At 47.3% G+C, this 25,747-nt stretch overlaps 2 protein-coding genes across 5 annotated transcripts in view; one reads left to right on the top strand and one right to left on the bottom strand.

Annotated features, from left to right (window-relative positions):
- The window catches only part of LOC310848054 (alpha-1,6-mannosyl-glycoprotein 4-beta-N-acetylglucosaminyltransferase-like), a 30,301-nt gene extending 15,514 nt beyond the window's left edge, over positions 1-14,787 (top strand). For all 4 annotated transcript variants that reach the window (XM_083746604.1, XM_083746603.1, XM_083746606.1 and 1 more), the window contains 2 exons: positions 544-691; positions 11,258-14,787. In XM_083746604.1, coding sequence (XP_083602730.1) covers positions 544-691; positions 11,258-12,402 — 1,293 coding nt within the window. In that variant the 3' untranslated portion in view covers positions 12,403-14,787. The remainder of the gene's footprint in view (positions 1-543; positions 692-11,257) is intronic.
- A 731-nt stretch (positions 14,788-15,518) lies between these two features.
- TIMM17A (translocase of inner mitochondrial membrane 17A) lies at positions 15,519-23,386 on the bottom strand. Its single transcript, XM_083746689.1, has 6 exons — positions 23,240-23,386; positions 21,356-21,455; positions 20,891-20,954; positions 19,283-19,411; positions 18,721-18,831; positions 15,519-16,692 (listed from the first exon to the last, which is right to left on the bottom strand). Exons 1-6 carry the CDS (start codon positions 23,263-23,265, stop codon positions 16,622-16,624), a joined length of 501 nt encoding a protein of 166 aa, XP_083602815.1. The 5' UTR covers positions 23,266-23,386; the 3' UTR covers positions 15,519-16,621.
- Between the last annotated feature and the right edge of the window lie 2,361 nt (positions 23,387-25,747).

Raw genomic sequence — 25,747 nt, 5'->3', positions numbered from 1 at the left:
CTGAAGGAGCGTCTCCACCCCCATCGTTCTACCTGGACACTGAAGTCCAGTGCCGAGGGCCTTCTGCCGGTTCCCTCACTGTGAGAAGCCAAGTGACAGGGAACCATACAAAGGGCCTTCTCGGTAGTGGTACCTGTCCTGTGGAACGCCCTCCCACCAGATGTCAAAGAGAACAACAATCAGACTTTTAGAAGATATCCGTAGGCAGCCCTGTTTAGGGAAGCTTAATATTTTGTTGGAAGCCGCCAGGAGTGGTTGGAGAAGCCCAGCCAGAAGGGCAGGGTATAAATAGTTGTTGTTGTTGTTGTTGTTGTTGTTGTTGTTGTTGTTGTTGTTGTTGTCCATCCCCTTTCTGCTTCCAAACTGATAGGCACTCAGCTACCCCCTATTTTGAGCAGTGATGGTGGTAACGTTGGGAGTTGCCAAGAACCTACCTTGCTTGTTGTCCCCGTATCTAGAGATGTGGAGCCCATTGTGTTGGCCCACAGATGTGCTCTGGAACATATAATTTCTTCTAAGTGTTGTTGTCCTGTTTTTTCACAGAGGGAAGTACGACAGTGGGCCCAGGATGTGGGGCTACAGCAATTGCACACTGACTGGAACCAACGTAGCCTCCAAAAGCTAGGGAATGCCACCAACTTCCTGAACATCTCTTATCGCTATCTTGCTGGCATCCCCCCACCCCAGAAAAGTGAGTATGGCACACCCCCCAAAAGGCAGATCAAAACTTCAGAGGTGCACAGCAGGCAATGGGTCCATTTTAGAAGTCCATGTTTGCATAGAATAAATTTGCATTTCAGGCTGTCGCAAGAGAATGTGGGACTGTGCACGCACAGATCTGTCACATCGGCACCATGCATTTTATGTACTCTTGTACCACTTTAACAGTAATGGCTCTCACCCAAAGAATCCTGGGAACTGCAGGCCTTTGTGGTCAGTGCCCTTAACAGACTACAGCTCCCAGGAGTCTTTGGAGGAAGTCAAGACAGCTAAAGTGCTATGAGAGTGCTTTAAATTTATGGTGCGGATGTGATCAGAGAGAACTGGGAATGTGGGATGCCTTTGTGGGCTCACTACTAGGGTCTCATCTTTTGCTAAGCGCAGACTTCAGCAGTGGAACCATGTTTCTGCCTTTAATTCTAGGGCAGGGGTCAGCAAACTTTTTAAGCAGGGGGCTGGTCCACTGTCCCTCAGACCTTGTGGGGGGCCGGACTATATTTTGGAATTCCTATGCGCCACAAATAACCCAAAGATGCAACCAATTCCTATGCCCCACAAATAACCCAGAGAAGCATTTTAAATAAAAGTAGACATTCTACTCATGTAAAAACACGCTGATTCCCGGACCTTCTGCAGGCCAGATTTAGAAAGGGATTGGGCCTTAGTTTGCCTTTGTTGCTGTTTAGTTGTTTAGTCGTGTCCAACTCTTCATGACCCCATGGACCAGAGCACGCCAGGCACTCCTGTCTTCCACTGCCTCCTGCAGTTTGGTCAGACTCATGTTGGTAGCTTTGAGAACACTGTCCAACCATCTCGTCCTCTGTCATCCCCTTCTCCTTGTGCCCTCCATCTTTCCCAACATCCGGGTCTTTTCCAGGGAGTCTTCTCTTCTCATGAGGTGGCCAAAGTATTGGAGCCTCAGCTTCAGGATCTGTCCCTCCAGTGAGCACACAGGGCTGATTTCCTTCAGAATGGAGAGGTTTGATCTTCTTGCAGTCCATGGGACTCTCAAGAGTCTCCTCCAGCACCATAATTCAAAAACATCAATTCTCCGATGATCAGCCTTCTTTATGGTCCAGCTCTCACTTCCATACATCAATACTGGGAAAACCATGGCTTTAACTATACGGACCTTTGTCAGCAAGGTGTTGTGTCTGCTTTTTAAGATGCTGTCTAGGTTTGTCACGGGCGTCTTTTAATTTCGTGACTGCTGTCACCATCTGCAGTGATCATGGAACCCAAGAAAGTAAAATCTCTCACTGCCTCCATTTCTTCTCCTTCTATTTGCCGGGAGGTGATGGGACCAGTGGCCATGATCTTCGTTTTTTTGATGTTGAGCTTCAGATCATATTTTGCGCTCTCCTCTTTCACCCTCAGTAAAAGGTTCTTTAATTCCTCCTCACTTTCTGCCATCAAGGTTGTAAATCTGAGACAGAAGAGAGCCCCTTGTGGCTGCTTCCTTCTTTATCTGAATGGGTAAAAGTTGGGTTTTCTGTCCATTTCTGGCCTTACACTGCCACCCAGTGGGGAAATAGAGCTGTACAGAAATGCATAGTTTTCCTCAATTATTGTGCTTGCTATCAGGGAAAGAAGGAAAGGGGCAACTGCCCCTTCTGTCCATTTGCTCATTTTCTGCACGTCCAAGGCAACAGGTGAGGATGTGGTTGATGCATCTCATAAGAACGGAAGGCAAGCCTGCAGGATCAGGCCTGTTCCCATCTAGAACATCATCCTGTTCTCACAGTGGCTGACCTGTGGGAAACCTGTAAATTGAACATGGGTGTATCAGCACTTTGCCCACCTGCAATTCACAGCAATTGGTATTCAGAGGCATAGTGGCTCAGACAATGGAAATTCTTCCTTCCCATCAAAAAAACATATTTTTGCTCACTTGCCTTCCTTGTCCACTGTACTCAGGAGGCCACTGGGTTCCTATAGTACCACAGATGTGGGGAAGGAAATGGAGGGAGAGGCAGTGGAAAGGGGTATGAGGCACTGCAGCTATATCCTCTCTCACTGCCTCGGTGTGGGAGGATCTCGGGCTTGCAATGCACCAAAAGTAGTTAGGTGTGCATGGGCACAAACAACAACACCTTCATAGCAGAATCATAGCATAGCACAGCACAGAATCAGGAATATGCAGCTGGTCCATACAGGGATCGAACCTGCAACCTTGGCGTTATCAGCACCATGGTCTAACCAACTGAGCTATCCATGTCCACTTTGTGTGCACGCACATTCAAGGCAACCTATGCCCTGCATAGACGCATGATGGTCCCTCACCTCCCTTCTCAGAAAATGGAAATGATAGCGGAACAAGCCTGGGCCATCTTCTCAGCCTTATGTTCACCTGTGCTTTGCTGTCACTTCATTTGTGGGTGATTTTTCCTATGTTTTCTGATTTGATGCTGGGACAGGTACAGAAACATTCGTGCTGCTGTACCACAGGTAAAATTCACAGGGGTTTTTTTTTATGAGAGCGAAGGAGCATATATATCACATTCTTTTCACTTTTGCTCAGATTGCCCAGATCTTCCAGGCAACCTGGTTTCAAAACTTGTAATTGTCATTGTCAGGGGTTCAGAAGGAGAGACACAGGAGGGGGAGCAAATGGAGAGTGAGGAGGAGGAGTACGAGGGGGGCGCAGGCAGTGACAGTGGCCAGAGTTATTCCACAAGCCTCTCTAGCGAATCGGAGGACTCACAGAAGGGAGCGCCGGTGGCCAGAGCAAGGGAGATTCCAAGGGAGAAACCTCAAGAGGGAGGGGCCAGCGGGGAGTCTCTGAACAGCAGCTGGAGATCAGGGCCAGCGTCTCCACCAGAGCGCAGTGGGGAGGGGGAGTCCCAGGAGTCGGGACCAGTGTCCTCACCACCAGAGGGAGGAGAGGAGTCAGGTTTGGCAACACCCACATCAGGAAGCGGGGAAACGGTCAGAAGGAAAGTCACCGGCTGGGCGCGCGCGCCAAGTTCAAATGTACAGGAGCGCGGCACAGCGGGGAGCCCGGGAAGGGAGCCAGGTCCTAAAGCCCGCCGGAGGGAGGGGCAAGACTCAGGAGGCTCCGCGTCAGAGGAGTCCAGGAAGGAGGGAACCCCAGAGGGCAGAAGGACCCAACGCAGGAAAGAGCAGCGCAAGAGGTGGAGCCGGGCTAGAATCTTAAACTGGTGTGGGTGGAGCAGTGAGTCAGAGGGGACTTAGCCGGTCTAGCGTTAAGACGTGGGCCTGCGCGCCCAGAGCTTGGAAATGGAAACTAAACTTCAATAAAGACTTTTGTATATAATATCCACTGGGCGTTGGTCCTCTGTGAGCTGGGACCTAGCGGCAGTCCTGACAGTAAGTCCCCTCACCATTTTCACCAATTTTGCAACCTCGTGGAGTGCGGGAAAGCAGCGAGGGGTGAAGATTGGTGCTTCGCGAGCTCACGAAAAACAGGGAAATGACTACCGAAGAGAGGATAGCGAGTTTGCAAAACGCAGTGACGCAGTTGACTGCAGAAATTGCGGCTTCCAGAAAGAAAGAACAGGAAGCAGCTGCTGCCTGCCAGGATCTGCGAACCAGGTTAGAAGTGCTAAGTACACAGAGGCTACCAGCCACCAGACCAGAAGGGATTGGGCTGGGAAACAGAGGAGGGAGCCTGGTATCTCACTTCAATGGGGACCTGCAGGAGTATCCTAACTTCAGAGCAGATGTGATTTATGCATTGCAGCTGCTTGACAAAGACTTTAAAAATGAGGGAGAGAAAGTGGGATTTATTATTTCGCATTTGCGGGGGGAGGCAAAATCGTGGCTGCGCAATCTATGGAGAGACAAGGATCCAGCCCTCCAAAATGCGGCTGCCTTCATTAAAGTGATGGATGCGTGTTTTTTATCTGAGATTGATGTGGATATCGCTAGGAGGGAGATTCACGGACTAAGACAAGGTAAAGCCACTGTGAGGCAATATCATTCACGTTTTTTCGGATTGGTGAATGTACTAGCCTGGGAGAAAGAATCGCCTGCCGTCAGAGACCTGTTCTGGGAGGGGTTGAGCGGAGCTGTGAAAGATGAGATCGCAAGGGGGGGAAGACCCCAAACCACCAAGGAAGTGGTGGAACGGGCACTCTCCATTGGGGTTCGGTTGGAAGGACGCCCTTGGGGCAGGGAGGAAGGGCATTTGGGACGCACGCCAGCGAGAGGACTGCCTCCCTTCCCCAAGGAGGCGGCGTGCGCTCGATCCATGCCTCCGCTGGGAGGGGGAGAGGAGCCGATGGAGATAGGTGGTGCTAAGGCTCACTCCACAGTCGGAGCCCTGACTCCGGGAGCAGTCAAGATGAAGCCTCCTAGAGGAACCAGGAAGTGCTACATCTGCGACAGTGCTCAGCATATGGCAAAAGAGTGTCCCCAGCGGTTTCACAAGCATACTGCAGCCGCAGCGACAGTAACAGACGCAATTCAGCAGAGGGAGTCGCAGCAGGAAAACTCCACTGTCTGGCTGGAGATGGCGTCTCTGGGGACCAGCCAGACAAGTCAGTGAAGCAATCCCCAGGGATCTTACAGCCCACCGACCCCCTCCCACCCAAACCAGTAGTGCAGCTCACCGCATCCCTTCAGCTCCCCAATGGGCTACTTGTGGAAATTCCCATCACCGTCGACTCGGGGAGCAATGCAGATTTTATAGACATGCAGTTCCTCCAGCAACATGGCATAGCCCTTCTGCCAGCGGCGGTACCTCTGAAAGTCGTCACAGTGGACGGCAGGGAGCTACTGGGAGGGCAAGTGCTACAGCAGACGCCGCCAATGGTGATGCGCATTGGAAACCACCGTGAGGTCATCAGCTTCAACGTCACCCGCCTGTCAGACACGCCCATAGTGTTGGGAATGAGTTGGCTGGATAGGCACAGCCCGGCATTAGCTTGGTACCAGCGGCAACTGACCTTCGGCTCCTCTTACTGCGCAGAACACTGCATCCTGGCGGACTTGGAAGATGAGGGGCACGAGGATGGACCACAGCTGAACTTGGGCATGTTGCAAGCGGTGCCTAACAAATACAAGGAGTTTTTGGAGGTCTTCTGCGAGAAAGAGGCGGATAAGCTGCCACCCCACAGACCCTACGACTGCAAGATCGACCTCCTGCCCGGGGCGACGCTCCCGACGGGGAAACTGTACTCCATGTCTGAGGATGAATTGCAAGAGCTCAGGGAGTTCATAGATCACAACCTGAAGCGGGGATTCATCCGGGAGTCCAAGGCGGCAGGAGGCAGTCCCGTGTTCTTTGTAAAGAAGCGGGACACGCCCCAAAAGAGGCTGGTCGTTGATTTCCGCTTCTTGAACCTCAAGACCAAGCCCTCAGCATTCCCTATGCCCAAGATCGATGACCTGCTGGCGACGGTGAGGAAGGGTCGCATCTTTACCAAGTTGGATCTGCGCGGAGCGTACAATCTCATTCGCGTACGGGAAGGCGACGAGTGGAAAACAACCATGTTTACGCCGCTGGGCACTTATGAATACAGAGTTATGCCTTTTGGATTAAAAAATGGTTCCCACTGCTTTCAAGCCTTCATGCATCATGTCTTGGCGGGTCTCCTCTACAAGAAGTGCGTCTGCTTCCTGGATGACATCCTAATCTTCTCGGAATTGCCGGAGGCTCACGAGAGAGATGTTAGGGAAGTTCTGCAGAGGCTGCGGGAGCACAGGCTGTACGCCAAGCTGGAGAAGTGCCAGTTCGACAAGACGGAGGTGGATTTCTTGGGCTACAAACTGTCCGACAAGGGACTGGCTATGGACGGTGCCAAGGTACGTGCAGTACTGGATTGGAAGAGCCCACGCAATAGGAAGGAAGTACAGAGGTTTGTCGGTTTTGCCAACTTTTATCGCAAGTTCATCAAGGGTTTCGCCATGCAGACAGCGGCCATCACCGACACCCTCAGTTCCAAGAAGAAGAGGTTCATCTGGACGGAGCAGGCAGAGCAGTCCTTTCAGAAGCTCAAGCAGCTCTTCGCTTCCGAAGAGAACCTACTGCACGTAAATCCCAGCAGGCCCATGAGAGTGGAGACGGACGCCTCAGACAGGGCCGTGGGAGCCGTTCTGTTGCAGCAAGACCACCAGGGGGACTGGAGGCCGTGCGCTTTCTACTCCAGAAAACTCAGCAAAGCGGAGCAGAACTACACCATTTGGGACAGGGAGTTGCTGGCCATACATGCAGCCTTCAAGGCGTGGCGGCACTTCCTCGTCGGAGCCAAGCACACGGTGCAGGTCCGCACAGACCATAAGAACTTGGAGTACTGGCGCACGGCGAGGTTCCTGAACCAGCGACACATCCGCTGGGCGGAGTTCTTTGCAGATTTCGACTTCAGAATTGAGTACATCCCAGGAAACAGCAACGTCTTGGCGGACGCGCTGTCCAGAAAACCGCAGTATCTGGAGGCAGAGGCACCGGCGGCGGCCAAGCACATTTTCACACCACAGGCGTGGGCATGCGCGTCAGCCACGGTGGACCTGGACGCGGTGCGCCGCGCGCTGCAAACGGACTCGTTCGCCCGAGCCAAGATGGAGGAGGTGTGCAGTGGCAAGGCGAGGGGCGACGAATTCCAAGTGCGAGACGGCCTGCTCCTACGCAAGGGAGTCCTCTACGTACCAGGAGACAGCCTCCGCGCGAAGGTCCTGCAACAGCTGCACGACGCGCCCAGCGCGGGGCACTTCGGCAAGGAGAAGACGGTGGACTTAGTAGCCAGAGACTTTTGGTGGCCTAAGATGCGGGGGGATGTCGCGGACTATGTCAATAGGTGCGACACCTGCCAAAGGGCTAAGCCTGTGCACCAGCCGCCGGCGGGCCTGTTGGAACCGCTACAGACACCGTTCGTACCGTGGGAGAGGGTAGCCCTGGACTTTGTCACAGATCTACCCAGCTCAAGGGGCAAGACGGCAGTGCTCGTGGTAGTGGACCTGTTCACCAAGATGGCCCACTTCATTCCGTGCGCTAAGGTGGCCACGGCCGAGCAGACCGCTAAGATGTTCATAGACCACGTGTTCAAGGTGCACGGCCTACCACGGTCTATTTTGTCCGACCGGGGGCGCCAGTTCATCTCCAACTTCTGGCAAAAGCTGATGGGATTCCTGAACGTCAAGGTCAGCCTGGCGTCGGCGAGACACCCGCAAACTAACGGGCAGGCGGAAAGGGTCAACGCCATCATGCAGCAGTACCTGAGATGCTACGCGAACCAGCAGCCATCGACCTGGGTGGACTATCTACCGTTGGCCGAGTTTGCCTACAACAACACGAAGCACGGGTCCACGGGGGTGACCCCATTTTTTGCCAACTACGGGAGGCATCCCAGAACCTTCCCGGGTCTGGACACAGTGCGGGAGGGGGAGCCACAGGGAGCAGAGGAAGTGGCAGCGGAGTTGCAGGAGATCCACGAGCAGCTCAGGAGGCAGTTAGAGTTGGCAAAACAGGCTTACAAAGTGCAGGCAGATCGACACAGGAGGGTTGGGGAGGACATCCAGGTGGGAGACTGGGTCTGGTTGGCAGCACAAGCAGTTCCAGCCAGATCGTTAGCCAAGAAGAAACTAGGGCACAAGCAGCTAGGGCCTTACCAAGTAGAGGCGCAGATCAACCCAGTGGCCTTCCGGTTGACACTCCCGGAGGGTTCCAGAATGCACCCGGTCTTTCATAGATCAGTGCTCACGCCCTACAGAGAGCCCCACAGGTTTCAAGCACCGGGGAAGGCGCCAGACCCGCTCAGAGAAGCGCCCAAGAAAGGGGGGTCGCCGAAAGGGGAGCCACTTAATGAAGCCACTGAGATTTTAGACTCAAGGTGGGGGGAGGACGGGATTGAATATCTTCTCGCCACGGAGGACACCCCGGCCAGCGCCAACAGGTGGGTGCCGGATTACGCAGTGGAAGAGCAGTTGCTCAAGGAAGAATTCCACACACTTTTCCCGCACAAGCCTATGCCGGCGGGCTTTTTCGAGGATTGTTTGTTCACACCCACACTCTCGGCCAGCACTTTCCGGGGTTTCTCGTCAGCTGAGGACTCGGCTCCGGGAGGCAGCTCTCCGGAGGGATCACTTTCAGGTTTTGGCACGGGGGGATCTTATTGGTGGGAGGACCAACCCGAAGTGGGCTGGCCCAGAGACATGCCGAAGGGGCCCTGGGAGGTGGACCCGCATCAAACAACAGGGGGAGGAGGGCTCTTGGGTGATTTGGGGTCGAGCGCAGATTTCGAGCACACCGCGCAGGAGATGGAAGCGGAGGAGGTCGTCGTCGACGAGCCCATGGGGGACTTCCCGGACTTATCTCGATGGTTGCAAGCCTCAGGGGACGAGCTGTATCCTGGACTCACCCCTACAACAATGGAGCACCCGGAACCCGCACCGGAAGAGGGGGAGGGGGGAAGGGGGGGCTTCGAGGGGGGGATGGATGTCAGGGGTTCAGAAGGAGAGACACAGGAGGGGGAGCAAATGGAGAGTGAGGAGGAGGAGTACGAGGGGGGCGCAGGCAGTGACAGTGGCCAGAGTTATTCCACAAGCCTCTCTAGCGAATCGGAGGACTCACAGAAGGGAGCGCCGGTGGCCAGAGCAAGGGAGATTCCAAGGGAGAAACCTCAAGAGGGAGGGGCCAGCGGGGAGTCTCTGAACAGCAGCTGGAGATCAGGGCCAGCGTCTCCACCAGAGCGCAGTGGGGAGGGGGAGTCCCAGGAGTCGGGACCAGTGTCCTCACCACCAGAGGGAGGAGAGGAGTCAGGTTTGGCAACACCCACATCAGGAAGCGGGGAAACGGTCAGAAGGAAAGTCACCGGCTGGGCGCGCGCGCCAAGTTCAAATGTACAGGAGCGCGGCACAGCGGGGAGCCCGGGAAGGGAGCCAGGTCCTAAAGCCCGCCGGAGGGAGGGGCAAGACTCAGGAGGCTCCGCGTCAGAGGAGTCCAGGAAGGAGGGAACCCCAGAGGGCAGAAGGACCCAACGCAGGAAAGAGCAGCGCAAGAGGTGGAGCCGGGCTAGAATCTTAAACTGGTGTGGGTGGAGCAGTGAGTCAGAGGGGACTTAGCCGGTCTAGCGTTAAGACGTGGGCCTGCGCGCCCAGAGCTTGGAAATGGAAACTAAACTTCAATAAAGACTTTTGTATATAATATCCACTGGGCGTTGGTCCTCTGTGAGCTGGGACCTAGCGGCAGTCCTGACAGTAAGTTTCCTAAAACATTCTGATTTTTAAAATCCCATTGGCACTCAACAATGTTGTTGTGAACCCAAGCCGCAGGCTCCGAGCTGGATAAAAGCCTATGGGGGTTCGTGAGAAGCAGGAGTTCCAAGAAGAGTCTTAACCACAAGAGTTCTGAGGCTTTATTGAAGATAGGTATGGGCTTACAGCAAAGCAGCCTGCCTGTTCCCCTTGCCCTGGCTCAAAGCCTTCTGTGGGACGGACTCTACAGCAAGGAGACAGCTTGTCCGCACCCAAGCAAAGATATATACAGTATTTATACAGCAGGGCAGTCTGTGTCAGCCACCTGACCACGTTGCAGATAGCCAATACTCAAAACATGATAGGTAGTTCTTCTTCTGGGCTCTGTGCCCAACATCCCAGTTCCCACTGATAAGGGTACCATCAAAGCAAACCAATTAGGATATCAAATCAGGCATGTGTAAACATATATGAGCTCATAGCCATAGCAACTACCAATTAATTGTAGGCGTATCGTGAGTGCCAAGATTATGTAAGCATAGCTTCCAGAGCCGTTCACCTTTGGTACAACACAACCATCTTATGGGTCAAAAGTGCACACTATAACTTTCTTGCTACTAGTGAATAGGACTTGTGCAACAAACATGTCTATGTTAGCCAGGACCTATCTAAATTTGAAATTTAGGATTTCAGAACATTCTGAAATTAACAGAAGAATTTATCTCCAGGCGAGTTACATAAAAGCCAGTTGAAGATGTAGAGCACAAAGGTTTTGATCTGGGCTGATCATTTCATACACAAAGATGGTCATTTGTTGGCCTCATCCAGGCACATGTTGAGTGAGCAGAGTTTGAAATCCAAACTCATAAAGCTAACAGGGTGGGAAAAATCATCCCCACAGACATGCAACCCTTTAATGGTCAAGTTTATTTTTAATATACTAAGCTGACCTTGAATTCTTCATATATTCCAAGTCCGTTTTGTCAACTTCAGCAAAAAATTATGGTCAGAAATGTCCTGAGATGACATTTTAGCAGAATTTGAATAACTCTGCATCAAACAGTAACAACACTGTACTTAGCCTTTTCTATTCTGCAACTCTAAACAACAGTTTTGCTAAATGTTGGTCTGACATTAGCTAGAGATTTTTCCAGAATAAAATCCTGGATTCACAAATGCATGCTTTGAAAGAAGCCTACTTCAGTGAAAAAGCACTTTCATTTGTCTGTCTTGAATTTACTGCCAGCCACTTTGATTTAGCGATGTTCTTGCGGATTTGTGTAGATGCAAGGAACTGCTTTTCCCATTGATTGGAAACAATATGCCTGTTATAATCTGCTGTCTTGCATTCATGAGGTGTCTCCCCTTTGGCTCCTGATTTCAGAGTTTCTGACTGTGGGGCTGTGTTCTGTCAAGCGGAAGCAAGAGAACTACCTTCTGGAAACCCTGCAGTCCATCTTTCAACAATCAAGGCGTGAAGAGCTGAGAGAGATGGTGGTGGTGGTCCACTTAGCTGATCCAGACCAGGAGTGGAATTCTCAAGCACTGGAGAAAATTGCCAAGAGGTTTGCTCCGCAAGTCTTGCTGGGCCGCCTGCTGGTCATCCATGCGCCTTCTGAATACTACCCTCCCTTGAAAGGCCTGAAACGGAATTTCAACGATGCCGAAGACCGTGTGCGATTCAGATCGAAGCAGAATGTGGATTACGCCTACCTCATGAACTTTGCAGCCAACCTCTCCACCTACTTTCTCATGATTGAGGATGACGTCCGTTGTTCCAAGTCCTTCTCCACGGCCATCAGAAAGTCTGTGGCATCTCGGGAAGGCTCCCCCTGGGTTACCCTGGAGTTCTCCAAGCTTGGCTACATTGGCAAGCTTTACCACTCCAGCGACCTGCCCCGTCTCGCTCAGTTCCTTCTGCTCTTTTACCAAGAGATGCCCTGCGACTGGCTTTTCGTGCATTTCCGCCTCCTTCTTACCCAGAAGGACGCGATCCGTTTCAAGCCGTCCCTCTTTCAGCACATTGGCCACTACTCTTCCTTCCAGGGCACAGTAAACAAGCTGAAAGATGAAGACTTTGAAGAGGACCTCTCCACACACCCCGACAACCCTCCTGCAGATATGATTACAGATATTAAGACGTTTGAGAATTACCTTCCCAGCAAGGCTTACAGCAACATGGAAGACTACTTCTGGGGCAAGGACCCCTCTGCTGGGAATTCATTCACAATTGTTTTTAAGCAAGCTACCCAAATCTTCCGCATCCAGATCCTCACAGGCTCCAAACAGCGCCCAGGAGACTATCTCCGGGCGGGGACTGTGGAGTTGGGCACCCAGAAGGGCCGGGGTGGCTTGCGCTGTACTAGCTACACCCCAGTTGGACACTTTGAGCATGGAAGCTTTGACAAGCAAGGCCTGGAAGGCAGGACTGCCTCTTCCCCCGAGTGTGTGCGCATTACAGTAACTACGACTCAGAGTGAGTGGCTGATCATAAGCAGCATAAGCATCTGGACAAAGGCTGGTCCCTGAATTGGAGGACAATTTTAGTTCAAGCGCTCTCATGACAATCTTGTGATACTAAGGGTGATAGACCGATGGGGTTTTAATTTAGCCAAAGCCAGTAATTAAACGTCCTACACCAAATCTGTAATTCAACAGAGGGGAGATTAGCCTCCAAGCGCAAAGAAGCATTTGGAACACAGGAGGGAACAGAGATTTTTTTGCCTTAGGAACTTAGATGTTCAGGTGGCAGTCAACATGATGGGCAGTACTAGAGCTAGAGAACTGGTGGACAGTGTCCTTCCTCCACTCTTTTGCCTCCCTGATGCACAGATGTGATTGCAAAATCACAGCACACTTTCTTCCCAGGGTGAGTAGCTATGGGTGGCAGTAAGCCAAGAAAAGTCCTGTGAGGTGGTTTCTCTGTTTCATCCTCCAGTTATGTTGACATTTCTATGTGCGGCTACACACTTTTTTTAAAAAAGGGGAATGTCAATGGGATCATAAATATGAAGATGGGCACAAGCTAGGCCAATCTGGTGACACAGAGAACTTAAGGAAAGAATATCACTCTTTGGGTGCAGTTGAAAATACTACATTATTGGTGAAGGCAAAGATTTATAATTACCATAGCAGCTTATTATGACCAAGAATGCAAACTCTGATGATTATGAAGATAATAATAATAATTTATTACTTATAGCCCACCCATCTGACTGGGTTGCTGCAGCCACACTGGGTGGCTTCCAATAGAATCTAAAAAACATAATGAAACATCAAGCATCAAAAACTTCCTGAAACAGATGTTAACTTCAGATGTCTTCTGAAAGTCATGTAGTTGTTTATCTCTTTGACATCTTTGTTTATCTCTTTGACATCTGATGGGAGGGTGTTCCACAGGGTGGATGTCACTACCAAGAAGGCCCTCTGCCTGGTTCCCTGTAACCTCACTTGTCTCAGTGAGTGGGAAAACGCTTATGGAGATGGCAGTATTGAGTCAGTAGCTCATGTGCTTCTAGCTTGCACTCTTCATAAAGATTTTAGGAGTGAGGTTACTACTATCCATACCACATCGCTCAACCATTGCTACTGTGTCCTAGCAGATCAAGATAATCAGGTGACAGCAAAACTGCCAAGTTTTTACCAGGGGCAATCAGAAGAAGATCTATTATTTTATTAATAACGTAAACTTCCAGAATGTATTTTGTATAGTTAAGTTTTTACCTCTATCTTCAGTACATTGTCTTTTACTTTATTGCTACGGCTACCGGCTGATGCAAATAAAGATTATTCTGATTCTAATTCTGGCACCTGATACAATGTACTAGGGTCAAAAATGTAGCACAGCGCCCCTACAAATGACAGGGAAACGAGACAGTAGCAGTGAGTGGTATCTACTTCTCATCAAAATGACTTGATGCACATTTTTGCAAAAATTCTGTCTCTAAAGATGTTTCCCCTAAACAGCCATGTTTGTTCACCTGTGTTATCCTTGCTGTATTTGAGATTTCCCATTATTTAGCCAGATAGGCTCTATTGTTCAGTGGGGTAACTAGATTTAACTTTTTTACTTTTATTATATTGTCTGCCTTTTAATTCATCTGCTCGACTAGTGCTCAAAATGCAGTCCTGAACTAAGCCACTACCAGTTTTGATCAACATGGAATAGTATGCCAATGTACCTTAAATCTATGTCATTGTACTGTAAATCTGAGAAACCCCTTCCCACAAAGGACATATGGCACTTCAGTCTCGTATATCTAAAAAAACTCTTGGTGACCAGGAGACTTTCCTTTGGCAGAATATATGTTGATGGCACAGAATGACTGCTAGATTTTTAGAATGCATGGGACCTGAAACAAAAAGTTAAAGTATGGAGTGTTCCTGCTCAATGCCAGCCAGCCAATCCTGCCCTATTCTAGGGTGCTCCATGCCATCCCCCCCTTCCAGATTTCCATTCCCCTCAAACATCACTCAGCATTTGTGGTCTTTGGGCACCATTTTGGAACTCCCTGTACACAAAGTTGTTTGTACTTCTGCACACCCAAAACCTGCTGCTACCTCTCTTGTGTACGGATGGAACCACACCCAGTGATCTTTGCTATTTGTATCTATGATGGTTGAGCAGATATCAACTCTGGAATGCAAAAGCCCCATCCCTGGGCTAATGGAAGGTCTCTCTGTGTGAAGTAACAACTCAGTTTCACAGAATCATAAAATTGTAGAGTTGGAAGGGACCATAAGGGTCATCTGATTCAACCCTTGAATGCAGGAACCTAGGAGTATTTTGGGGTGCAGTGTGCCTCTCTCTGAGGATCTGATGTGGGACAGTGGACTATGAATGCAGTGGTGCTTGTATCCATCTATGTTCTACTACGTCTATGTTTTTGTGAATAAACCAAATATTCCAACATGCTGTAAGTATCCAGTGTTCCTTCAGGAACTTACTCTCACTTAGGGAAGTTGTAATTGGGAGGTATAGTCCAATAATGTATTGAGGACATCATATTGGCCCTTAGTGCTCTAGGCCAAACTCGTGCCACCTGCTTCCATGTCAGCCATTTTCTGTGGATTAGCCACACTTTGTTCACTCACTTCTATGAGGCGTTAGCATGACATTGTGCTCAAAGACATCCCTCTCCCTTGTTTTCCCTGTTCAGTTTTCTCCAGAGCTTATAAAAGCCAACATTTTCAACACTACGGAACAACTGCACGATTTTCTCAGGTGCAGGCAATCCATTGCATAGCTATTCTGTAGGTTTGGGGCTACTTATCGGCCTATATGGATTGCTCTTGCCTGATCTGTGTCGTCTCTTTAGAAATCCGCTCTTATCGTTTTTACCATTCCCTTTCCAAAGACTAGTTTAGCTGAAAGGCATGTAGACTTATCTGGGACTAGAGTCTGACAATATTGCTTGCCCCTCTTGCCATGCCAAAGGGCAGGCTGGTGAGTGAGACCCACACAAGGTTTCCTCCCAATGCTGGAGCCACAAAGGGGGGGGGTGATGCCAATTCCCTCCCCAGCCCCCAAATTTGTATCTCTGCACTTGCTGAGAGCCAAAACAAACCTCTAATTGACTTGGCTTCTGAAGCATTTCACCTTGTACGTTCAAGTTCTTAATTCACATAATTAGGTCAAAGACAAATGACATTTATAAATAACCACATTTAATGGAAAAGCATGGTCAGTAATGAGGAACACTGAACAATGCTGAATGACTGGAATAGCAGGAGTATTTCAGCTTTTTCAATTTTCCACATTTATAGACACCTGCAAACAGATTTTAATTTAGGCAAAAGTAATCATCATTGATCCAGTTAAGAAGACTGTGGATGTAATATATTGTCAATTCATATTTGGATGCGGAAAGTCCATTCAAAGTGTTAAAGAGATATTCAGGCTGTGCAAGTGTTGAATACGTTTTGGGGGTAATAGATTTACTCTGAATACTTCTCTTGTTTGAGAAGTAGACCCTACAACGTGCAAATTACACCATAAAATGATCAACATTCCACTCTTACATTAATCTGTGAATTACATACAAGATCTAATTGTAAAGGATGCAAAATGGCCATTCAAATGTGAGTGTCTTGTAGCCCAGGACAACTCTGGAGAAAGCAAACTGAAGTCCTTAGGTACTCTGCAAAGAAATGGTAGAGTTTTTATGAACTATCTCCAGTAGTTCTGCTATGAATATATCCCTTTGAGTGCTTATGTTGGACCACTGTATTAAGAAAAATAATTACCACCTCTCACACCTGTCTGTGCAATAAAGATTGTAAGGAAGAGAAAGACAATAAATACTCCCCATTCATTTCTGTCCCCAATTCCAATTGTCTAGTATAAAACTGAAAGCAGGCAGCCTCATTTGCCCTGATACTAGTCCACTCTTGTAGAAGACATCAGATCTTGGGCTAGGCAGCTCTGTTGCAGTATGACTGTTCTTTTCCTTAAAATTGGCACCAGTGTGATAAATGCTACACTGTAAAGGCCACAGATTCCTTTCTTTCTGTAATACATTGCTTGATCCTCTTACCACAAGGCTTAATTAGAGAGTTTTTCAAGCACCTCATATCCACTTTGCAATAATAGAATCCTACTATTCATAATTATCTTTTAAATATTGTGAAAAGTACAGAAAACCAAGGTGCACACATCCAACGAAAAGTCTTCAAATAACGCTGCATTTTGCTCGTTCATAAAGGATGACAATTTGTTGTACCGCACAAAACAGGAGGACACACAAAATCATTGATACTGCCTATAGTCCCCAAATGGAGAGGGCTGCAACTGAGATGGGTCTTCTGTAAACTGAGGGCCTGCATTTGAAACACAAAACAAACATTAAGTATTCAATGCTCTGCAGCATGTTAACAGTGGGTATGTCTTCAGATCAAGCATTTATAATTTACTCTACAATTGCTTTAAGTACCTACTAGTAGACCAAACATAAACTGCAAACACAGACTGAGATTAATCTGTTTCATACCCAGTGCTGAGCAATAGGAGATTTTGAGTATGAAAAGGGGCATGGATTAGCTCCTCAGCACTGTAAAATAACACTGGAGCTGATGGAAAGGAAGCCAGGCCATAGAGCCCACAAGGTATCTAGAGGATCTACGGCACAGGCTCTATGGCTGGAAACAGGAAGAAGGAAGATCAGACAAGGTCAGCAGGATCAAATATGAGTTTAGTGCAGCAATGAAGCAGAGAAAAACCACCCCTAAAACTTCTGAGTGGGAGGGCAAGCAAGCAGAAGTCCTTTTATGTTGAACTTGGCTGCAGCAGCAGCAAGTATGGCAGTAATGGTGGCAATGGGGAACTGGCAGGCCACACAGCAGGAGGGGTACATGCAGCTTACTGGTTGCTCACGTATGCCCTATCAGCTTATAGTAAGGATCTTGAAGGTGGGAATTACGGTCAGGAGGATATAGTGCAGGTGGTTAGTGGAGAAATAGTGGACTTTCAGCTACAAGCTGTATATTTCAGTGGGAAGTTAAATGCACATGGACATTTGCAAGTTGCCAAGGAAACATTCACAGTCCTGATTGTAGGAGTGCAAATATCCAGAGTGTGGGGTCAGGTGGGATTACTATGAGGAATTATAAAATATGCATCAAGCCATTGTGTCCACGATGAATGCGTTGTGTTGACTGGGTTTAATTCATTGACAAGAATTTCTGATCAAATCCCACAACCCTCTGCATCTCTGGCCATTTCCTGGGCTGTGAAAGATAGTGGGCAGCTTCTTTTGATGTAGCTTTTCTGATATGTTAATCTTATGATGTTAATCTTAGGGTCAGGAAACAGATCTCACCTGAAGGTGATAATGATCGCTGTCTTCCTGGCCATCCTTCTTATCATGTGTATTGCTTGTTTCTGACCTCAGGGGTTGCCAGATGGCACTCCTTTGTATTTCTGTTCTTTATTTACCCCAAAAGTGCATGCTTAATTAGTGTTTGTAGTTTAACTTTGTCACTACGTGGGGTTTGTTGAAATGCTCAGAAGAAATCTGATTGGTTCTTACGAACACTCTGTAAAAAGCTCTTTCGTGAATAAAATGACCTGGGCCGGAGATTATTATACACACCCTTTCCAGAGTCTTGCTGGTTCAAGCCTCTGTATGTATTCTTATTAATCAGAGTTCAATCCTTCCTTTACTTTGAGAACGCTTCACTGATGAAGCAGGTAAGACTCAATGAAATCAACTGGACTACTCCTGGGTAAATCTGCATACTTGGACAATTTAGGCTATTCATACATATCTTTCCAAAGCATCTTTGCTGCTTTGGCTAAACAGATCCCATTACTGATTTTCATAGGCACTACACATGGCATTGTGGGCATCTTCCCATCAACTGTAAGCACAACCACTTATCCCACTGTATCCTCATGAAAGCCTAGGATAAAACCTGAAAAGTTTTTCTTTCGAACCATTTCTGTTGATAACCCAAGCTTTAGTGTAAATCATTAAAAGTTTAACGGTGTACATAAAGGCAACCACCTCACTGAGAATTAATCCATATATGGTTCAAGAACCATGGTTCTTAATAGTTGGTTTATATCAGTTTGCATTTCCCAATTCTGTGAAAATCTCAAGATATTAATCTTATGGATTAATCCATAATTCATAAGAAAGCTCATCTTGTCACACTCCTGGTCTCCCAGATTCCTCAATATTATACCATCTTAATTTCCGTAACAAACCATTTGGTTTAAAGATCTTTATATAGTTTAGAATAGCCTTCCCTCAGATAAACAGAATTCAAATGGCTAAACAGCGGAAAGTCTCAAGGAATCATGACTAACATCTTGTGTTGCATCCCAAGCTGTGGTAGGCATCTTACCATTTGGAAACTGTGTAGACGCAAACCTCGTTAATAGAATACCAGCTCCTTCAATTAAAGCCAGAAGAATTCCTCCCATAGCTGCAGACCCAACCATGGCAACTGGCCCATCTGAAAAGAGGTAGAATATGAAAAAGGTTGCTTTCAAAAATATTTTATAATGGTACAGCAGATTATTTCACAAACACTATTGGAAATGTCAGCTATGTGTTATGTGCGCATCTTTGCTAGGAGAATAATTGAGCTAATACAGGAAAGAAATAGCAGTATGGATTGTTTACCAAATAAAAGGCATTCAATGATTCCATTCTTGAGTGAATTTACAACTCAGTTTTTTCCCCTCTCAATGCTAAAATTGTCGAAGTTCCTATCTTAGCAATATTGATGCAATCATGTGTTCATTATAAATTCTTACTTTTATAAACAATACAACCCTTACCGTGGAAAGAATGGTCAAGCGCATATGTGCACATAAGACTGTCTAACATTTTTTTAAAGTGACATTAAAATATTTTCAATGAAATATTTCCAATAAACATTGACTCCAAACTGGTGTTCTTACTTCTTGCAGCTAATATAGCTCCGGTTAAGGCACCACTAGTGATGGAATTCCAAGGATCTTCTTTTCCTCTTGCTTTCACCATACTGCAGTCAATCATGGAGAAGAGACCACCCCACACAGCAAAGCTACCTATTTGAAGGGGAAAGATACCTGGGTTCAGAACTGGCGAAAACAGTACTTAACAGCAGTTTCCTTATTTGGGTTTCTGGATATTAGTTCACATGTTCCCAGCAAAGGCAATGGTTACTGTAGATATTCCGCTTCTAGCCCACAACAGAAGCAAAGGCAAATTCATGACAAAATCTGTCAATAATTATTCAGGAAGCTGACAATACACAAATGTCTTCATAAGTATAATTCCTAAAAAGTTAAAGGACCCCTGACTGGGGTTGTGGTGCTCGTCTCGCTTTACTGGCTGAGGGAGCTGACGTTTGTCCATAGACATATAGCCAGCATGACTAAGCTGCTTCTGGCGAAAGCAGAGCAGAATACAGAAACACCGTTTACCTTCCCGTTGGAGTGGTAGCTATTTATCTACTTGCACTTTGATGTGCTTTCGAACTGCTAGGTTGGCAGGAGCTGGGACCGAACAGGAGCTCACCCTGTCGTGGGGATTTGAACTGCCAACCTTCCAACCGGCAAGCCCAAGGCTCGGTGGTTTACACCACAGCGCCACCTGCATCCCATAATTCCTATCACGTTAACTAAAAATCCCGAAATAACAATAAAGCCTCTCACTATCCAGATTCTCCTTTCCTAACAGACTCTATTCACTGCACTATGCAACTGAATCTACTGGCCGCCACCAGTCGTTTCTCATCAACAGTTCAAAGCTCTGGAGTACTATATTCTGTGCAAGTCCTCAATCCGCTTAGAAATATTAATAAAATGCAATTAGTATGTGAAAAACCAGGCACTTCAAAACAAAATCAGTTGAAACAAGACCATTGTTTTATTTGGCTACCTGCCCAGTGGCAGGAGAACAGGAGCAAATGCCTGATGTTGGCTGTGCTTGCACATTGCACTAAACCACAGTTTGGCATGACATGCATGAGTTACGAGACGTTGATTTTTAAAAGCAAACAAACATGAGAAAAGGCACCCTGCTCATTTTCAGAAAAGCACCAAGTAGATATTTTGGTCAGGGCCACTGATTTCCATAGATTCTATGTACAATTACCTGTGCACATTAGATTCTTTCATTTAAAAAAAATGGAAGCATAACCCTGAACAAGTCTCATCTGCACTTTTTCCAGACCGTGCAACAGTACATATTATTAAGTACCTCATAAAGTTGGAGAGAAAGCTATGTAAAGCCCAAGATAGGCTTACCGAGCTAAAAACTGGTATTGGATATGGGTTGTGTTTTAAAAAAGGGAAATGTTAAGAGGTAGCAGTGAGGGGAAACATAGAAAGCAGAAAACAACATAGTCCATAAGAAACCAGTTGTATGAATCAATACGCATGTGCTCTTAGAACAGAAATGTTTCATCATCACATTCATTTCAGAATGATTATGTACTGAAGGTAAACTAAGGGAAGTGAGAACTGTTACTAATATCCCTTTAAAAACAGAACAGAAAAAGATTGTGTAAATAGTGCAATTACCTCCCAACTGTGGTGCTCTGGTTTTAATAGCCGTCAAACTACCCCGCAACCGATAATTTACACCCTGCAACAAATAAAAGAACGAAATTGGAACAATTTCAATAGTTGAAGCTCTTCACATACTGAATTTAGGATGCATTTAGCCTGAAAACAATACACTTCATATTTTGTTTGCTGCAAGTTGCATGTTTTGTCAGCAAATAGGGTTGTTGGTTGTTGTTGTTTTTTAAAAAAACAACCCTGTTTTTATTTGCATATTGGTGTCATCTTCTGAGCTAAGCTCAAGAGGTTCTAAGCAACTAATTTTCTCTCTCATGGAAGGTCCTTCTATGCCTGATTCTGCCACATCCTGAAATAGACCTTGATAGAGTTGTCTCCGTTTAAAAAAAATAAGTGCATTAATTTTCACTATCACTAAAAAAATATCATCATAAGCCTTACCCACAATAAATCATTTTAACTCACCACTGGGGAATTTCTGAATCCTTTGACAGCTTGAAAGATGCCACCCCCAATGGCTCCCATTGTGAAAGCGCCACCGCAGTCGTCCACTATTCTCCAAGGGCTAAATGAAAGAACACATACATTAATGAGCTCAGTCTCACAAACATCACATCATAGTAAAACAAACAAATGAATCACTTTATTATTTTATAACCTTATTCACTAAACCTAAAAAGATTATCTACCTAAAAGACTGTCTCACCTCTTACATATTCAAGAGATCACTGCGCTCTGCAGGAAAGGGCCTACTGCAGATTACATCTCATCAAGGCATCTGTTCTGTATAATGTCATAATTGGCCATTTCGTGTGGCAGTGCCCACCATTTACAATGCTTTCCCATTACATATCAGGCAGGCGCTGTCTCTATTGTCTTTTTGGCACCTACTGAAGACTCTTCTTTTTCCACAATCCTTTTAAGTGGAGATCCCGCCGCCCCCCCCCCCCCCGCCAGGTCTGGTTTTAAACGTTGATGTTATTATTGCTAATTGCTTTGTTATGTTTCATAGGAAGCTATTCATAAATGGAAATAAATGAAGGAAGGACATATGACATTGTAAAAGTATAACAGCAATTTCCCATTAACTATATAATCAAAATCTCTCCTCCGTTTTTTGCCATTGCAGAAAATTATTGGGTCTGGAACACTTAAGCTTTAAACTATACTTCAGAGCTCAACAACCAGTTTGGACTCATCTGTAAACTAGAGAAGCTGCTGTGGGCACAACACACCACGAAGCAGACACATGTATTATATTGGCTATAATTTCAGGACTATTTTTTTTTCAAGAGGGGGGAAACCTGTGGGTGCCAGGGAAGGTCTTTGAAGGTGATGTCTGTCTGCGCACCCTGTGTCTCTCCAATTCTCCGTCCACTATGGTCCGTCCCGTCCCCCATTCATTAACACAGGTCAGAACTGATGACTTGCAGAGGTTTCCCTTCTTACACTGCTCCAAGCGCTTCAACTGTCCCCCTTCCATTCTCCTACTCTCCCCTCCAATACTAGGCCAAAGGCTGCATGCTCCTCATGAATGATTTACAAATGCAAGCCATCTCCCCACCCCAACCCATGTACAGTGGATCTAGTAACCTCATCCATAAAGTGCTGGCAAGGTGTGCGCTGTTCTGCAGTATTATATTTTTTGTTTGCATAATCCTACAATATCTTATAAAGCAAAAGTGTACACTCAGCATCTCTTAAACCAACCCGCTTTTAAGTGTAACCTGAGCATGCACCATGTTGCTGAAGAATACACATAATGCACTGGTGGTATCAGTCCAGCAATTTCCTACAAAGCCTCAGCAAATTAGAAGCAACATGGGTGAAGGACGCACGAGAAACTGGCCAGTATTGCCCCCATGGACCTGCAGAGCACCTTCTCTTATAGCCAGTTATAAACCCGAGTTGCCACATGGGAGATTAAAAGGGCACTCCGAGGAGCTTCCAGTTTAGCAAAAAGACGCCCTCCTTTCTGCAATTGCGTTCCGCCAAAGGACAAAATAGACTTGCCCATTTTGCCCGGGCACAGGGAGCTTCAGCCCATCCCGCGTCTCTGGGATCCCTTGGGATCGGGTACTTCATCCACCCGCCAGGGAGCTGGCCAAGGCAGAAGCAAGGCGCTCCCCGCCGCCCCGGCCAAGAGAGGCTTCCCCGGCCCCTGCAACCGGTCAGGCGGCGGCTGACCCACTCGCGGCTCCCCAAGGTCACTTGCCCGCCACCGGTCCCGAAGAAAGGGAGGCTAAGCGGGTCTGCCAGCCCTGCCTGCTAAGAACCACACCCGCCGCCCCTCCGTCCCGCTCTTCGTCCCTCCCGGGAGAAGCGGGAGGCGGAAATGCGGCTCCTCACCAAGGCTCGCGCGCGTACTCCTCCATCTTGGCTGCCGGCTTCCGTACCTAACGCGCTCGCTCAGCCGGCTGCCGGCATGCGAGTCACGTGGGCCCCGCACCTCCGCTTCCCCGCGAGACTCCTCTGAGCAAGGCCATTGGTCGGCTGGCTTCCAGGACCCGAGCCAATAGGAATGAGGAGAAGGGGGGAAAGAGAGCGACACACTGTAGAATGATACGTACCTAGACAGCATCTTAAAAAGCAGAGACATCACTTTGCCATCAAAGGTCCCTATAGTTAAAAGCTATGGTTTTCCCAGTAGTGATGTATGGAAGTGAGAGCTGGACCATAAAGAAGGCTGATCATCGGAGAATTGATGTTTTTGAATTATGGTGCTGGAGGAGACTCTTGAGAGTCCCATGGACTGCAAGAAGATCAAACCTATCCATTCTGAAGGAAATCAGCCCTGAGTGCTCACTGGAAGGACAGATCCTGAAGCTGAGGCTCCAATACTTGGGCCACCTCATGAGAAGAGAAGACTCCCTGTTAAAGACCCTGATGTTGGGAAAGATGGAGGGCACAAGGAGAAGGGGACGACAGAGGATGAGATGGTTGGACAGTGTTCTTGAAGCTACCAACATGAGTCTGACTAAACTGCAGGAGGCAGTGGAAGACAGGAGTGCCTGGCGTGCTCTGGTCCATGGGGTCACGAAGAGTCGGACACGGCTAAACAACAACAAATTAACATTTGGTGAAGGACGCGGGCTGGGGGGCGGGAACGGTCATAATTCTGGCAAGTGTGGTGTCGCTCACGTATGTGGTACACCAAGAGAGGAACTTTCTGTACTTTGCAGAGTGGGACACTAGTTCGATTTGAGAGCAAGAGTGCCGATTATGTCTGCGAAAGAGCGTGACTCTACATTTATATCTCTATGTTTACAAACGAGGAGCGCCTCCTGAAGAGACGGCAAAGTGGGGGCGAGAGGCTAACACGGAGTCTCTTTTGAAATTCCGCCACAGAACTAGAAATAGTTTTCCACTTGCTCTTCCAAAGCAAAAGACAGAGAAGTCTCCGACGGTGGAGATGCTGCGGCAGAACAACTCTGAGTCAATGTCGGCAGTTTTTTATGGGGAGTTCATTTCGTGCGCCGCTTTAAATATTCAAAAAGCAACAAATGATGTTTTACTAACGCATTTATTATGACATAAACCTTCCTGGATTACAGCCTATTTCATCAGATGCAGGAAGAGTTATCCTGAGTATCTGGCGCCCAAATACATGGGGGCGGGTTAGTGTAGAAAGTGAGGTGGTGAGGGAGGAGGGAGGAAAGGAAGAAAAGCACAAACAGGAGTACCGTAATTACGTGGCAATTCACGAAACAGTTGAGTGAAAAAGCAATGTTAAAACAAAGCAAAACAAAAAAAAAATACTTTTAGATCCAAACCAGGTATCCTCAAATGATCATAAAAAGCTGTGGATGGGGTCCAGTGGGTTTCTGTTTGCTTCTTTTTTCAGAATAAAAAATAAAATAACAATAATAAAAACAAAAAAATAACAAAAGCCGCCAGCAGATGGGGCTCATAGTTTGTATTGCTTCAGGGCTCGTCCACACTGGAATTTAATGAGTGTTTGCAGCTGTTTGCTTTTCCGTTTAATTTGTGTAGCCTACATGACATTACCTCAAACAACACCAGCACCAGTGTTGACGCTTTGCTCCTAAAAAATCAGGATTGCTCAAAACAGGGATAATCTGATAAGGAGGGGGAAATCAGGCTCTAAACTGTTCTACTATGGATTGCAGGCTATTTGTTTTGGTGTTTTGAGTTGGTGGTTTAGTTGTCACTTTCTGCTACTCCCCTTTCTGTGCCCACTCAATGCTTTCATTTCTTTTCTGACTTTGCTCATAACTATCTCCAGTATGTTCCTGATTGGAGGATTTTTATTTTTTTATTCCTCCGATTTGCACAAAACCAGAAAACTGCACAAGCAAACCACAAAGTCCTACACCAAAAATATTGAGCAGCAATCTGAAAGCGAGTGCTGAGAATTTACAGTTAATTTCTTTTTCACTGGTCAGGAGCTTAGCCTTTTGATGCCTAAGATTGCAGAAAACTGGAAAACTGCAAAAGCAAAAGGGAGAAGTAAGCAGAAGGGAGAAGTAAGCAGAACTCCATGAGCACTGGATGGGAGAGGCTGAACCAAGAGGTCAGGAGCCATAGCTGGCTGCTGCTTTGGACCCAAGCTTGCTGAAACTATGAGAGGAGCAAGGAGAGACAATCTTGCGGTGTAATTTTGTGTGCCTGCTCCATTGAAGGCTTCAGGTGTAAATATGAGTAAAATAACCATATTTATCTGTGATTCTTGCACTGCAGGGTCTTGAACTAGATGACCCCTGGGGTCTCTTCCCGCTCTATAGTTCTATGATTTTATAATTCCTTTGTAAATCTAAATAACAAATGTAATGAGCCAGATTCAACTACCAGGTCCCAAGAGCCTCAGAATGCAGAAACAGATTGGATGGATGATCT

The sequence above is a fragment of the Podarcis gaigeae genome, assembly GCF_964106915.1.
Source record: "Podarcis gaigeae genome assembly, chromosome: 6".
NCBI classification, from domain to species: Eukaryota; Metazoa; Chordata; class Lepidosauria; order Squamata; family Lacertidae; genus Podarcis; species Podarcis gaigeae.
The sequence above is the reverse complement of the archived record's forward strand: the minus strand, read 5'-3'. Positions and strand labels throughout refer to the sequence as shown.

Excerpts from the sequence above, each read along its gene's own strand:
- TIMM17A (XM_083746689.1), bottom strand. The coding sequence starts at position 23,265 with ATGGAGGAGTACGCGCGCGAGCCTTG. Across the intron at positions 19,412-20,890 it reads CAGAGCACCACAGTTGGGAG|GTAGCTTTGCTGTGTGGGGT; the intron begins GTAATTGCACTA and ends CCCTTCAAATAG. Across the intron at positions 16,693-18,720 it reads GTCTACACAGTTTCCAAATG|GCCCTCAGTTTACAGAAGAC; the intron begins GTAAGATGCCTA and ends TTTCAAATGCAG.